This window comes from Tachypleus tridentatus, chromosome 4, assembly GCF_004210375.1.
Source record: "Tachypleus tridentatus isolate NWPU-2018 chromosome 4, ASM421037v1, whole genome shotgun sequence".
Classification (NCBI taxonomy): domain Eukaryota; kingdom Metazoa; phylum Arthropoda; class Merostomata; order Xiphosura; family Limulidae; genus Tachypleus; species Tachypleus tridentatus.
In genome coordinates this window covers 50,051,449-50,068,405 of record NC_134828.1, presented here as the reverse complement: position 1 = coordinate 50,068,405, position 16,957 = coordinate 50,051,449, and the positions used below count along the sequence as shown (strand labels likewise).

General features: G+C 33.0%; 1 protein-coding gene across 36 annotated transcripts in view; it reads right to left on the bottom strand.

Moving 5' to 3' along the window:
• The window catches only part of Arp8 (Actin-related protein 8), a 67,400-nt gene extending 53,726 nt beyond the window's left edge, over positions 1-13,674 (bottom strand). For 5 of the 36 annotated variants that reach the window (XM_076498396.1, XM_076498397.1, XM_076498393.1 and 2 more), the window contains exons 1-5: positions 13,562-13,674; positions 11,129-11,337; positions 8,008-8,086; positions 6,671-6,846; positions 395-488 (exon numbers count right to left, since the gene is read on the bottom strand). In XM_076498396.1, coding sequence (XP_076354511.1) covers positions 395-469 — 75 coding nt within the window. In that variant the 5' untranslated portion in view covers positions 470-488; positions 6,671-6,846; positions 8,008-8,086; positions 11,129-11,337; positions 13,562-13,674. Of the gene's footprint in view, positions 1-394; positions 489-6,670; positions 6,847-8,007; positions 8,087-11,128; positions 11,338-12,279; positions 13,541-13,561 lie in introns of those variants that run through there. The other 31 variants (XM_076498400.1, XM_076498406.1, XM_076498384.1 and 28 more) reach the window with 20 other exon arrangements.
• Positions 13,675-16,957: the final 3,283 nt, after the last annotated feature.

The window sequence follows — 16,957 nt, the reverse complement described above, 5'->3', positions numbered from 1 at the left end:
GTCAATGAAGCAGGAATCACCAAAATTAGTTGAGTCATTGAAAATTCAAAATATGTACGGTGTGCAGCAATGCAATAAAGAAAACTAATATGTATAATGAGTAGTTACTCTGGCTGAGAGTGAAACCTCATTGTATCACAAACTCAAATTCCAACAGAAAATGCTTAACACATCAACTGTTGTGGCTGAGTAATGTTTAGTGAAACTACAATATTATGTAACAAAGTAGATTTTCTTTGTACATGTTTGTACACTTGAACTCTCCCTAGTAGTAAAGAAAACAATGGAATAAAATATCCCTTATGAATAAGTGTATTTTAATATATCATTGAATTAAGAAACAGATTTAACAAACATTTACAAATGAAAAATATGTGTAAGAACATTTACTGACATTTAATCTTACCCCCACAGATGCTTCTGGATGTGACGGGGCAGCAATGGGCTTCCTGTTCAGGATAGGTGCCATCTTTTACAATTCTAACATACTAAAAATTAAAATACAAAGCAGTGTATCATAAAAAATGTAAATATATCAGACTGTATTCTCAACACAGCTGGTATGGGTATTAAAACTTTAATTAAAATAAAGTACAGAACAACTTTTTAACCTTTTAAGACTACACTCAAAATGCATACTTGTAATCTAAACAAGCACACCCTGTACATAGTAAAGTTCTGCTGTTCATGAAGAGGAGTAATTTTCTTACACTGAAAATATATTTCCAACAGGTACTTAACTATGCTCACATACAGTTATTCTCGTTCAGTGTTGTCCTCTATTTATAAAATACTTTACACATGCCACAAGCCTTTCACTCTCACGTACCTCTCAATTCACATGGCTCAATTGAATCTTGGAAGCAAATGTGGAAGCAAATTATGAAACAAACTTTCACCCACAGATGTGCTGCACACAAACACAACTCATGTTACTCCTTTATGCTGTTCTATTTAACCATCACTTTGACAGTGAGGAGGAAGGATGAGACATGTGAAAAGAAGTGCTTATCTGAAATATATTTTCAGTGTAGGAAAATTATAACTTCTTACAAGATGTTTACAACTCACATAAGTAGCCAGAATCCCACAATGAATAGGTGGAGAGACCAGTGCAATGAAGAAAGTAGAAGCATCCAAAAGACCACCTCCTAATGAGTGGATTATGTGTTGGAGACTACACCACTTCTGTACCAAGTGTACTCTTCTCACAGATGTAGAAAAACTGTGACAAATTCAGGTGGAAAATTATGAGGAGTACATTCCAATGGGAGTAAAAATGTTTGAGCAATGACACAAACTACAATATAATTTCAATCTCCCTGATGAATAATATGTGTGTAAAATAAAGGATGTGCCCCAAGATGTAGAACAGCTAAGGTACAACGGATTATGCACAGCAAATCAACTACATCCAAATTTCAACCACCAGGAACCAATATCCAAGTGAAAGTGGGATGAGGATCATACTGCTGGTAAGTCAACTACTGGGAACCAACATCCCTGTGGGGACAGGAAAAAGAATCATACTGTCTTCATCTCAAGTTCAGCAAACCAAAGGGAGAAATCATACCATTGATCTGGAAATAGGGCACATATGAGGAGAGCAAAACACAAATACAGCTCACTCAAATTAAAGAGACTGGACCATCTCAAACACAGTAGCATCCTTGACATAACATTGAACACCAGTGCAAGAAGTGGAGCAACAAATGAGTGCACACACCATAACCCACAATACTAGGGCAGTGCAACCCTGAAAACGTTTGTAAGAACTTATGGTGGCAGGTTCAGCTTTAAATCTAAAGCTTAATCGCTATGTGGATATAGGAATAAAAGGTCCCACTGGACCAAGTGCATATATGCCAACACATCATGTGTGTGTGTGAGTACATCATGTTGATTGGTTCAGTTCTAAATCCAAAACTCAACTGCCAGAAACCAACATCCATGTAGTGGTAGGATGAGGAATCCCAGTTGCACCATGTGTGAGGGGAAGATTGGAATGAGAGATCCCAATGACTGCTCACTTCTGTTTTAGCCACAAAGTCCATTGATTTGTATGGTCTGGAATAGGTATATTTCTGAAACAAAGATATTACTTGTAAGAATTCTTGTGGAACACCCAATCTCCAGCACATATGATAGTAAAAAACAGTGCATGTTTAGTGGCCATGGAAATTATGAAAGTAAAGTCAACACAGGCTTACAATGCATATTTAAATACAATTCTTAGTGATTGAAGCATAGTTGGGCAGGCACCACTCATCACAGAGTGGGATCTAAAATGAAACATTGGAAAGACTCCTGAAAAATAAACTTAATGAAGGAAAGAAACCTTACCTAATTATAGCCACAACAAAGTCTGAAGAATGGCAAATGGTGGAAGACGATAATCTGATGAGAAAGAAATAGCAACACAATGTAGGTAATGAGAGATGAAAGTAACAGAGTGGTCCACATGCTCGCTTGAAAACTTTTCTCCAAAAAACAATGCAGATGAGAAGCAAGGGAAAAAGTAAGTCAAAGATAAGAAAAGACCTGGAATAACTGAAGGGAAAAAGAAGACAAAGAAGAATAAGTCAGTCAAATTAAAAGCCAAACCTAAATGGTAAAGATGGAAGGGTTCTCAAGAAATCACAAGCAGAGGATACTTGCCAAAAAAAGAATAGGTGAGGATGGTTATGACAGAAGGAAGATGGGTGGAAGATATAACAATGGCATTATTACATCACACTGACATCCCAATCTGGAATATCACCACATGCCATAAGAAGAGTGATTAGGTATGGGAGACAAAAACTTCATGGTGGAAAGAAAAATAAAAAAGGTGGGATAAGATCACTCAATAAGAGCAATAGTGAGATGAAGAACAAGTGAGAACCCATGGTTGAAAGACCAACAAAAAAAAACACCTTACACTTACATTGATAAACCTCCATGAAATATATTTGAATGGAACATGCCAACAAAGAAACTACTTGACATAATAAATTGGATCTCCTCACCAAAAACCAGATACAAACCAAGAGTGAAAATGAAGGGTAAAAATGTTGGGATGTGCTACCTGTAACCAAAGATGCCATAGAAGGGATGGAGTTCTGGGAAAAGGCAACAATAAAGCAAATTGAACCTGAAGCAACCATGGAAAACATGGCTGAGCTAGACAGAAAGGGGAAATCAGAAGGACTTGACAAAGAGTGAATTGGATGACGGAAATCTCTCTAGGAAGATGTCAGATAGAAGAATATATATAAAATAATTTGTCTGTCCAATCCTGACTAAATGCTTCTACAGCAGAGCAAGTGGATGGTGCACTAGAGATGAAAAATCAGAGATAACTTGGTATTGTGAAGAGTGGCAAATACACTGGAGTACATAAACACTGAAAAACTTGAGAATTTGAAGGCCATTCCATCAGATAAATTCTGTCTGGGCAGGAAAATTGATCTGAGAAAAGGTTGAAAGCACCCAGAACAAGATGAACAATATGATCAAAAGCCTAATGGACAGCAAGAAGCTCCAGGATATTGATATGGTAAAACTGTTTAGTCATAAACCATTAATCTGAAGTGACTTGCTGCCTGACCCCCCACCATGAAATGAAACATCCAATATGTAAATTCAGACAAAAGAGAGAGGAAGTAAAACCCCTGCTAGAGTGTGAGTCTTGTCTAACTGCCAATGCAAGTCACCTACAAGGGAAGGAAAAAGGGGTAATAGGAATATTCAAAGCATCCTGTACAAGGTTCTATTAGTCATAAAATGTCCATTAAAGGGACCTCATATAAGCAAGACCCACAGCAACAATTGCTGGCATACAGGACTACATACCCAAAAGTCTCTAGTCTTCTTTGGGACAACAAACAGCCTGGAACCCTGTAGAAGTGCAAATCGTATGTCTGATGGCATTCTATGAGAGAAGATCTGGTACTGCTTCAGACAGATGTTGACATGTGGAAGGATCCCAAGGAAAAGAATATCAAAGACAATGAGGGAGAAAAGAGGAATCTGATGACAATTCCTTCAGATAATATATGAAAGATCCATAGATTTGCAGTGAAGCCTCACTGTAGATGAACAAATCATGAAAAAGAAGCTACCAATGGACCAGAACGTGCAGTATAGTCACCGATACTGTTGGCTGCATGACACTCATCATCAATTAAAACAACAAGAAGATTCCTTTGTAGTAGGAACAGGTAAAGGAAGGGAAGTACGATGGGAAACAGAAATACAGAATGATTGTGACTCTGTGTGAGAAAAATGATCAACCAATGAGGAAAGAATTTATTGCTGTCTCACAGACTCCACTTGAGCTTCCAAAGTCACTGAAACATCTACAAACACTAACAAATGGAGGAGAGAAACCAATCATAAGTCCCCATGATAAGGAGACAGCAAATGAATGTGGGACAAAATCATATCCCTCACCAAAAGATCCCAACAACAGAGGAACCACGTGTAAACAAAGAGACCAAGTTGACAAACATATCAACAAGGATATAATAAGGACAAATATACTCCCTGTAAAACTTTCAGAATATCAGTGGGCCACCTTGGAGAGGAGGTGTATGGTAAATAAGTACCATAATACAGACATAAGGATATGATAAAAGTGAAAATACTGGGCTTGAGACAACTGAACAGCACAATCAGAGTCCACCCTAACCATCAAAATGGGTTAAAATGGATTCCAGTTGCTGAGAACCAAGGGATAGAAAATAAGCCTAATGGTATACTAAAGCAAACTGATCCAAAGCCCACAGCACCCTCACATAAGTGAGATACAAAATGCTAAGCAGGAACCACAATATCAGATGATGGAAACACAAAATACTGACAGAAAGAAGTATCATGTGACAAGAAAGGTAGAAGGTTATAAGAAATCAGGGAGATATAACAGAATATAACTGAGAAAGCATGTCTAAAATAGCCATATTAGGCCTAATAGAATCTAAAGTACAAACTTGGGAAGAGACGGCCAATTCAGACAAAGGAATAAAAGCTGTCAAATGCATCATTATCCTGAACAAATCTGGCTTGTTCAAGAGGAAGTTGGGGAACATCAGGAAATGAAGGCTGCTTCAAATAACAACCAATCTCTTGATGAATAATTGCCAATATTTCCAAAGTAAACCTTCCACACCTAAAGCCTGAGTGAATGTGCTGGAAGATGGTACAACCTCTGCTATAGTAACTTGCATTTCAGAATTCCTAAAATAAATGAAAATCAAACACAACTGAATTGGTAAAGAAAAAAAGCATAAAAAATGATTAAGTTTTGTAACTGAATAGGAAATAAGCAGGAAATTTGAAAAATAATTAAAACATAAATTCAAAATTCAAAGGCAGAACTAAATAAACTATCCAAACACGAGTGCTGAAAATGAGAAATGATAGTTAGATAGAATACCATATAGGGGTGTGTGTGTATGTTTTTCTTATAGCAAAGCCACATTGGGCTATCTGCTGAGCCCACTGAGGGGAATCGAACCCCTGATTTTAGCATTGTAAATCCATAGACATACTGCTGTACTAGTGGGTGGCAACATAGAGTCAGATGTGTGGGTTTGTTGCATGATAACTTGTATGCAAAGTTCAGTTACACCACAGTAACCAAGGGCTGCATGGAAGTGAAAATTTCCAAATAAGGAGCTGTGTATGTGAGCAAAAGCAAAATACCATATCATAATTACATTTTAATCCTGAGTGTTTAGTAAGGCAAATTACTATTGTAAGACATACATATATATATATATATATATAAACTAGAACACAGAACAAAATTTCCCTTTTCTACCCAAAACTTCATAAACAATCATACATATAATACTAAATGGAATACAGAACATAATTTCCCTTTTTACCTACAATTTGGTCACCAACACAGATTAAACTACATTCTAAACTCTATGGAGATAATAGCATGTTGGTAATTTGCATGTCTTTAACCCTTAAACAAGGGAAATGTTGAAGGTAGCAGCATCAATTGATGACGGCTGCTATTTTAAGGTCAAATAAATAGTAACATAACAAATTATCACTATGCACAATTAAAAGTGTAAAAAATTTGAACTAAATACATAATTTGACTGACTAGAAAACTAAGATTTTGGAGAAATAATATTTGAATGTGATTATTTCTAACACCTAACAGTCCTGGATAAATGTAGAAACACAAATTTAAAAGAGCTACACAGATGATTCTTTAAGCATATTAGTATTGCATCAGTAGAATTCATACTTTCAAAATTAATGAATAATTGGTTCCAGAAAATGTTGTTAATCACTTGATGTATGAAAAAACATTTTGCCACCCTACTTGTCTTTATGTATATGTTCTTACAAAACATAAAATGAGTAAACATTATTTCTTACTCATTATACAACATTTCATTTTTCTAGCATCAAAATGTCATTATCAATCTTAACCCCTTTATGTACTACTTTATATTTTGTAACATTTAAATGCATTTTCCAACATTTTTAACAGTTTCTTCAGAGTCAAAATATCTTAACATTTAAATGTATTTACTTTCTCAATAAACTTGACATTATCAAAAAATTTATACACAAATCAATATCAAGATCATTTCTGTATGAGTGTTTGTATACAATTAATAACAAATGCCTTAACACAGACAACTGAAAACACTTTTACTCTCACCCAATAACTAAACTGGTAATTTATAATCAGTTTGCAACCAATCACAAAACAGTTCAGTCTCTTATGAACATTATATATTTGCCATAATAATTTCACTTCATTGGTACACTTTTACTCAAAACCTCTTCAAGTGTTTTGTAGTCAAAATAAACAGCATCCACACTTGTTCCTCTTTCCTGAAAACAAAAGACATTTTTAAGTTCCTTAATAAATACCATTCTCAATATTAAATAATTAATTACAATTTTAAAGAAATATTTTCTGAATAATCCCTACCAATCTTATTCAATCTTTTATTAATAACAGATACCAAGCTAATAAACTTGCACCAACAAAAATCCTTTTTCAACTTTTTTTAGACAGGAACCAAAAAGCAGTCTTCAAGCCAACAGAAATTTTCCAATTGACATCATTCATCACATAAAACTGATTGATAAAGCATAATCATTTCTTAATTTCATTTCTTTAAAGTTTTAACATAAAATTTTAAAATTTATACTACGATTTGTTCTCAAATAAAATGTTAAAAATTAATACATGCTTTGCAGATGAATAGGATTGCAAACTTTCTAGGAATTTTGACAGCAATAAACTTCTACTAGCAATTTTGTAGGAATATTGGAAGTTTCCAAAAATATTCAAAAACTTTGTGAATTTTCATTTTGTAATGTTAAACAGATGAGAACTCTTGGATTGTACTGAGAATAGATAAGCTGTTTCTTAAGAAAGTAGAAACACATTCTAAACAGTTTTAACCATTGGTTTTTATTTATTCAAACACTTTTATTATATTAATTTTAAAACATAGTAATAACTCAGTTTTGCTAAACATAGTGTTCCTACACTAAATTATTTACAAAAATACTGGTTATGTCAATCATAAAAGATGTGACATGTTAAATTTAACTTTTTTTCCTCGTGTAGAATTGTTACAAAACTGGGCACATTTCAGCTTTCCTAAAGCAAGGACTGAAACATTACATTCCCACATTCCTAAGGAATTTAACACTGCTTGAGGAATTTTATCTTTTTAGTTGGCTTTCCTATCAGGAATGCATGGTCTATCTGTATTCCTTAAGTTATGACCAACAAAACTGAAATACTGCATGAATTAAATAAAAGCACAATTCATGAAGGAATATACTATTTCTTATAGCTCTCCCTAATTGAATGTAATTTTGTTTCATTATTTCTATACCTGTAAAATTAGGTTATACATACCTAACTTAAAACCATGCAATTATCTGTACACACACAGAGACCTACCAAATTTAGTCTGTATATATCTACATTTCACATACATAGCAACTTAAAAGTCTCAAATGTCATGGCATTACCTTTTTAACTGGTAGAATTCATGGTGGTGTAACATAAGATAAATGCTTTTTTTTCAGAAAAAATTCAAAACTTTAAAACCTGAAAACATTCCATACCAATTAACAAATCATATAACTACAGAAAAATTAAATAAATACAATTTAAAAAGACACTTGAACTACACCATTTTAAAACTAAAACAGGTTGCATTTGCAGTTTTGAAAATTAGCATACATTCATATGTTTGAATAAATTTTCACTAACAAATCAAATTAAGAAAAGTGCATTTGTTTTGTGGTTGCTGTATCTACTAAAATATCTCAAACAGTTATGATGTAATAATCTGTATTAACAACTCACAATTTTTACTTATGTGAGGACAGGTAAATAATACAATATAAAGTACCACATTTACTTTTCTCCATGACAGTGTAAAGATAATTTAAATGTAAGTATAGTAGTCTACTGACAGGCAGAACTTGTAAGGTGGGATATTCATTTGACAATCATACTTATTGCCAAAACTACAGCACAGGTATTTGGTCAATTCTGATACTTTTACTATTGCACTATAGATAGTATTTCACAGCGTATGTGAAATTTCACAGTATCTACCATTTTTTTTACAGTCATTATATTATGTTATATACAAATCCCTGAAGTAACACAGAAAATAACTGTACTTTGATTACACTGAACAGTATTCTAAATGATTATTTTTATTTACGAGTCTGCAACATGTTTAGCTGTACATCAGGTGCACTGTTCTCTGCAACCACAAATTGGTACAATTTGGTTCCTAACTGACGAAAGTATATTTTTAAAGCTTATAATAAGATTGAAAATTTTCAAAATTTTGACCTATTCAAAATTTTTGTAACCCTATACACTGAGCATTTTATTGATATTAATCTCATAGTGAACATATCAAGGAAGCATCCTGTATTAATGCTTTAAATAAAATATATTAAATTTCTGTTCTGATGCAAGACCTTAACATGATAATCTGAATTGTATGTAAACTATTCTACACATTACCAACTTTGAGAAATTGTCTTGATACCCTGCCATTAAAGAGGCTCCAAAGTTTAACATTTGATCTGTCTGTAAATAATCATTTGTTACTTTAAAATTAAGTGCATTATAATCCACCTTTAAAAAAATTAATTTTTACTAATACTCAACATTTGGTGGTGTTTAGTCTTGTATCATTCATGAAATAGACTATTACTTATCACTTGAAGAATAAAGTATTGTTTCATTCTGTTTTGTTGTACAACACTGAAACAATGACTACTTTCTTGCAAATGTTTATGCAGCGTCCGTGTGAAGCTGTGAATGCTTTTGTAACTTTCTTTTGATGTAACATGCTGAAGAAAGTTATAATAAAGTTCCCTAATCTAGAGAAGAATATCATATGTAATGAAACTGTAGTCAAACAAACTTGATTTCTTGTGCTTACAGTTCTATTAATCAGTTCAATAAATGTTTAATCATTTCCTTACTGTTTCTTTTTAGATGCCAGGTTTTGTAATATTCCTCAAGATTATGTGGGTTAAAATTAGGATTTCAAATATGAAAGCTTGTATTGTCTTCAAAATTAACTTTCTAAATTTAATACTGTTTGTTTTTGAAATTTGCACAAAGCTACATGAGGACTATCTGTACTAGCCATCCCTAATTTAGCAGTGTAAGACCACTCACTACCAGCTCTTGGGCTACTCTTACCAACAAATAGTGGGATTGACTGTCACATTATAATGCCTTCATGGCTGAAAGGACAAGCATGTTGGTGTGACTGAGATTTGAACCCTCGGATTACAAGTCGAGTGCTTTAACCACCTGGCCATGCCGGGCCCTTTAATAATGATAAAACAAATTATACAACAGTGTTAGTAAAATAATGAAGGGTCAAAGAAATACTGATATACATTTCAGAATGAAGATTTACAAATTCTATTGTGAAGTATCAATGTACCCAGGAGTTACCCATTTCAGTCATTTACGTGGCAAGATTCTGAATATAAAATTTTACTATAATTGTGATTAAAAAGATAATTTACTTCCTGCTACCAATGGTGGCTTTTGTGATCCTAATTAAACAAGATTAGCTAATCCAGGCATGACATGACCACAACTTCAAGTTGTTCAATTTTTTATTGTGCCAATTAGCTTGTGGGCCAGCCCATTAGATTTGCACCATCTGGGCTCTGCTGTGCAGTTGTTATGGCAACATCGTTAGAAATGCTGTACTCAGGCAATACAAAAGAGAATCATGTAAACTGCAGATGTTTCTCTCCATGTTCCATTCAGTTTGTCCATTATTAATACAACTAAAAGGCCTACTAGCTTCTAATGCTTCACTAGTTTTTGCATTTAACCAGTAACTTTTGTTAATGAAATATCTTTTTTAGTACAAGTTGGTTCATCAGCAGTGTAGTAGCATTATAAACATTATCAACTCAGGAACTTATGTCATAGATACACCAGTTTCTATTCAAATCAAACATCTTTTTATTTTTCTGAAAATATTAGAATAAAAATATTGTTGCATGTGATTAGAATAAGTTTTTATGTCAGAAAACGTTAAAACAAAAAACAAGACAAATATACATTATATATTTTTGTAAAAATTTAATGCAAGAAATAATGATACAATTATAATTGACTTTACAGAAAAATAAATTTACTTCTAGTAGCAGTCCCTAATTTGTTAGTAGAGGTAAAAAAACCTAGCAATAATTTGCTAGTGCATTCAAAAGTTAACTTGAATCTTGAGATATCATAATTTACATGTATGATCTAAATAGAACACTCTTCAAAAAACAAACATAAGCTAAATCACAGGTAAATCAGACTCTCACAGAAGTCATCCCTATAGTTAAAATAAATGGCACTTAAGCAAAAGTATTGTAAATATCTGCATATAGTGCTACTCTACATACAGTTCACAGTGTATTTTTGGTTTCATAAGGAAAAACCAATATTTCCACATTTAGTGAATGCAATTTTAACAGCTGATTGGCCTTTGTGTAATGAGTGTACTGTTGTGCTGATCAGCATATCTATGTACACATTAGTGAATGCTACTACCAGCTACTTAACCATATTACTTGGTAAACAAACAAAGGCTGAACTTACAGTAAGCTGTAATTTGTGTGTGCGTGTTTCAGGAGACTGACTGTGGTTGAATATTACTAAAAATATACTGTAGCACAGGATGGTAAAATCATCTTACAACCCAGGGCAAAAAGATTTCCTCATCAGTGTTTTTCCTCAACTTCCAGTGATCCAACAGTGACAAATGATGACAATGTTAGAATATAAGATGTGTTTAGACAATATCTTATCTGAAAAATAGGATAAGAATAGTGTCACCTCGTATAATGTGCACTTCCTACTTGTTCCCAAAATGTTTTGAAAGACAGTGTCCACTATACGTTATTTACAGATGAAATGTGTAAAAATATAAAACAACCCAAGCTATGTCAAAACCAATTTTTAAAATATTCAAAACTCTCACAAACCCACTCCACAGGACAAACATCTTATCAGAAAAGAAATACTATCTTAATTAGAGCCTTGAATTAATGTTTTATACTTTACCTTATCCTCTAATCATTAGCAAGTGGAACAGGGAGAAATAATAAACTTTATGATAAGTTGTTTAAAATATACTATCTATTCATTATAAATTTAGAATATAATCATACCCATAACACACATTACTTTCATTTAATGCCATTCATAAATTTACAGTAGGTTTAGTTACTGTTTCATGTTTTTAACACAAAGCTACGCAATGGTCTGTCAGCACTTTTTTCTATTGCAGAGAGTTAAGTCCCAGATTTTAGGTCTTATTATCAAAATGGGCTAGAAAAAAAAACTATAATCAGATTGAAAAGTGAATATATAACACATCAAAAATAGCAGAAAATGAAAGTATGTATATTCTCTTGGCATATGCTAATTTCTATATAGCATCAGAACACATATAAGTAGGCCTTCCCAGTTTTGGGGGTGATTCACAGGCTACAGAAGCTACACTATGCGAGTAATAAGCGAGTCAGCTGCTACATTACCTAGCCACTTCCTTCATTTATGTGAAAACATCAAGATAAATAAAAATACACAATGATAATTACAATAATTACACTAAAATGTGATATTATTTTTCATAAACACTAGCAAATAATCTGAATAAAAACAGGAGAAAATAATAGTATGTAGTACACATGAAATCAATCATATTAATACAGATTTGAATCAAAAGAAAATTGTGTATTACTTACTGTCTTAGAAACAGAAGAAAAGTTTTCATGTACAGTATCTCTTGTCAGAAGTTTGGTTTCATACTTAACTGTTGAGAAGCTAATTTCATATCTGCTACATACTATTCCTTTTCTCCTATTCTTTTTTGTATTCAAGTTATTTACATATATATATATAAGGCTACTATTTTTGGGTGTATTTAATTCTCTTCAATAATTAGACCAACCATATATTTATACTGTTACTATCATTATAAAATTTCAATTTTAAACTCAATTTCTAGCTCTCTTATGTCTAAGGTCCTATGTTTGCTTAACTTTATTTATACTTCAATGTCAGGGGCACATTGATCATTTACATTTATTTCTATTCTAAGCCCCAAATCTTTAACAACAGTAAAATGCTGGGTGAAAATGATTTTTACATAATATATAATGACTGATGTACTAATAACAATACATCTGTCAGTATGTTTTCCTACTACTAACAATACTATTACCAAAGGGTTCAAAGAAAGGTTACAAAAATGGTACCTGAGATGGATGGGTTGTCATATAAGGAGGGTTTAACAACTCTGAAACAGTTTTCTTTTGAAAAAAAAAAAAAAGTTTGAGAGGATCTGATTGAGGTGTTTAAGATTGTTAAGGGAATTGACAGTCTTGAAGCATAACTTTTTCATACTTAACATTGGTAGGACTAGAATACATACATTTTGGCAAGAACAAGTCATTTTCAGCAAAGAAAGCTTTATTTTTCTAACATGGTGGTTGCCCTATGAAATAGGTTGCTTTCAAATATGGAGGTAGTAAATTTCAGTAATTTTAGGAGAAAGCTTGTTAACTACATGAATGATAAAAGTTGACTCTAAAATTGGTTTTCTCTATTCATTTAATAGTTTTAGTTTAGTTTAGAGGATGAGACAGCCAAGACGGACCTTCATATCCCTAAAAATTGTTATGCTACTACACGAGGTATATAGCATTACTACTATACTACTTCTACTAATATTATTAAATTACATCACCAGTACAACTTAAACCTCTACCCAAATTAGTTTAACGCTAATCTCCGACATCTGTAATAGATGAAAGTCAGACTGTTACTGTACGACACCAGTCCGCAACTCACTCTACACATACTCGCATTCACAACCTGCTAGTTCTATTCTAATATACTAGTACTAGCAGTAACATTAGCAAGAATAAGTCATGAAAAGCATTTCAGTATTCCTATACTCAATACTGCAAAAATACAAAAGTTGGAAACTAAAAAAGGAATATTAAAAAAAAGCATTATAATCACTTTATTTTATTTTCTACGCAATAGTCCTAAATAAAATTTATCCACAAATTATCGAACAATACTCCCACACCAAGCATGCAACGAGTACAAACAGAAAAAAGCGTCCTCTAGTAAAATCATTAAAGGTGTGGTTAATATTTTCAAAAATTGGAATACTATGACTTTAGTTAAATATGAAATCAAGAAATCAAAAAGGGATTTTGCGAAAGAGCTAGCAAATATGGTTAAAACCAATAGCAAGGATTGCGTTAAATATGTTAAAGTAAGTAATATGTTGAAACGAAGTACTTCTACTACTGATACGTAAGTTTCAAAGTTCTTTGGCTGAATCCAGCACAAAAAAAATCTATAGATTTTGTTAACTCTTGTCGGGTGCTATTCTCACCTTCTATACTTAACTTTGAGATTTGCAAGTAACTCGTACTTACTTGACACACTTTTTTGTGAATGGATAGGTATTGAATATACGAATAAGTTTAGTTTTTACAACAGTTGTGTGGAAAACAATTTGGTTTGAAAGTTTTAGTTATGACAAATTTCGTTATGTAACTCTGTACGAATCGTATGTTATATTTGCAATTATATTGTTGTATAAACTTTACTAACACTGTTGAAGTCACGTTACTTGAATCTTCGGTATTTTTCCTGTTACCTTAACTATGTCCACGAATATAATGCTTATATCAGTTAATGCAGTTTCCCTGTTTCTTTTCATTTAATTGTTTACACTCACAAACAATTCCATAGAAAAATGTCACTTTTCATTTGAAATAGTTACCAAACTTATTTTTCACATATTATACACTTTTAAATACATATATTATACCACATTCTAAGCATTATCTTGTAGTTTAATGCAGGTAGACTTTTCCTTTTTGTAAAAACTGAGTGGAAAGATGACCTAGAACTATTATTGTGATGCATAATATAAAGGTCGAAAGAAGCTAGTGAATTGTTTCAAGACACATTTTTATTAAAACATTTTAACGCGCAATCTATGAGTGCATCCTGAATTCATTTTATATTAGCATATTTATGTTGGAATTTCAAGCTTGTTCTGAACACTCTGCAAAGGAGACAACTGTAGTGACCTATGAAGCAGCATAAGTGAACCTAATCACCAGTATTATTTTGATAAGGTTTGTTTATTTAGAATTAAGCACAAAGCGATATGACTCTAAAGACATACCACTGTGCCACTAGGGGTAAGGGGCATTTTGATAAGAATAGAGAAAAGTAGTTCATTGAGTTAATTGGATTCTAAAGTAACTGAGTAGCCTAAGTGCACTTTTGCCAAGAAAATATAATTATTTAACACTCCTACGAAAAGTGGGGCCTAATAGGCCCCAGAGCAACTTGAAAGGTTATTAATATTAATCTAATAATTTTGTATTTAAATGAAATTGCCATTTAAATCCATTAATGAATGGATTAACGAGATTCCCACTGTCCATATCTACTATCTAGCGAAACCACAGCCAGGGGAACAAGCTTGGAGAAATCAGGACTAGAAACGTCTTTTCGTAGGAGTGTTAAAGTTTCAGATACAAATGTTATCCTATGGTGTAAAGAATTTTCATACATACGTTTCACTTGTTTTGAGTATATTATTACAAAACAAAATGGGATGTGTGCTATCAGTTTAATGTTCGAATTTATTGCCAACAAGACACTTATATCAACTGTAGAAGAATCCCAGCCCACATAAACATAAAACCTTGACGTGAAAGAAGAGTCCATTCTACATCTTGACTGCCATATACCTGGGCTTGACATGGCCAGGTGTTTAAGGTTCTCGACTCGTAATTTGAGGGGCACGGGTTCGAATCTCTGTCTACCAAAAATGCTCGCCTTTTCAGCTGTGGGACGTTATAATGTGACAGTCAATCCCACTATTCATTGGTAAAAGAGTAGCCCAAGAGTTGGCGATGAATGATGATGACTAGCTGCCTTCCCTATAGCCTTACACTGCTAAATTAGGGATGGCTAGCGCAGACAGCCCTCGTGTAGCTTTGCGCAAAATTCAAAAACAAACAAGCATTACATACCTATTGTTGAACGGTTAGACAGATTGTTATATAACTGGAATAAAACACATATGTTCCACTGTGGGACTCAAAAACTCTGTCAAAATTCATAACGATCTCATTGTACAGATTATACTCCTTCATTATCTTCAATTACTTCTGTAGTTATCCTAAAATGGTTCTGTACTTGAAAAACATGTTAGTATTCTTACTTGCATTAAAGTGAATGTGTCAAGTTTGTTCCTGCTAGATAGTCAGTGAAGGTATGAAAACAGTTCCAAAAAAGGATGTTCCCGGGATCTTGAGTGGGGCCAAGAACACAATATGCAAGGCTGGATTTAGGTTAATTAAGCAACACTAAAACCTATTCTTAAACCTTATTATTTGTAATCGTCTTTCTGAACATCCTCAACCCATCTGTTATCTTTGGTTCTGCTGGTTTTCGAACTGTGAAAAGAGTTAACCTAACTCACATACATACAAAATTACAAATTAAATTAACACAGTGTAGTCCACTTTGAACCTCAAGGGCACACTATGCATGTAGACATAATCAAACTGTTAGATGGATTATGACATAAAAATCTTCTTTATATCTTGTTTGTCTAGCAGTTGTATACATTTCTTCAAACTGTTGTTTTGATTTTGACATAACAATCCACTCTAAATCTTGGACCTTGACTATTTAGCATTCATAGACACCTAGTCAGATTGTTAATTTAATGATGACATAACAGTCTACTCCAGTCCCTGCCTGTCTAGCAATCATACAAATAGCTTCAAATTAGTAGTCAGATTTCGGCATAACACTCCACATTATACCTAAACTGACAGTAGAATTGACTGTCACATAATAACACCCCACGGTTGAAAGGGCGAGCATGTTTGGTGCGACGGGGATTCGAACCCGCGACCCTCAGATTACGAGTCGAACGCCTTAACTCATCATGCCGTGTCTTATCACTGGACTGTAAGATAGATTATGACACAACAATACACCCTAGGCCAGGGATGGCGAACACTTTTTAGAGTGTGTGCTCAAACTAAGGATAATCTTTTAAATAATTCTCTCCCATGGTAATTTTTAGGAGCAGATTATAATTTATTATAGTTCTGAATTACTTTAAATGGAACAGATTTAGGAGTTACATGTTGTTAATACCTATAGTAATTCACAAGAATATAAAATTAATGAATTAGTAACAATAATAACAGACTTTGTTTTCAGGAAAACTTGAATCCTCTGGCTTATTTACGTTTATTCATTGTTTTACTACTAACATTAAACATTTTGTAAAATTATAATTTTTTGGTTCATATTATTTAACATAAAAATAATCGAAAACTAAGGAAAGGAAAATAAGCACAT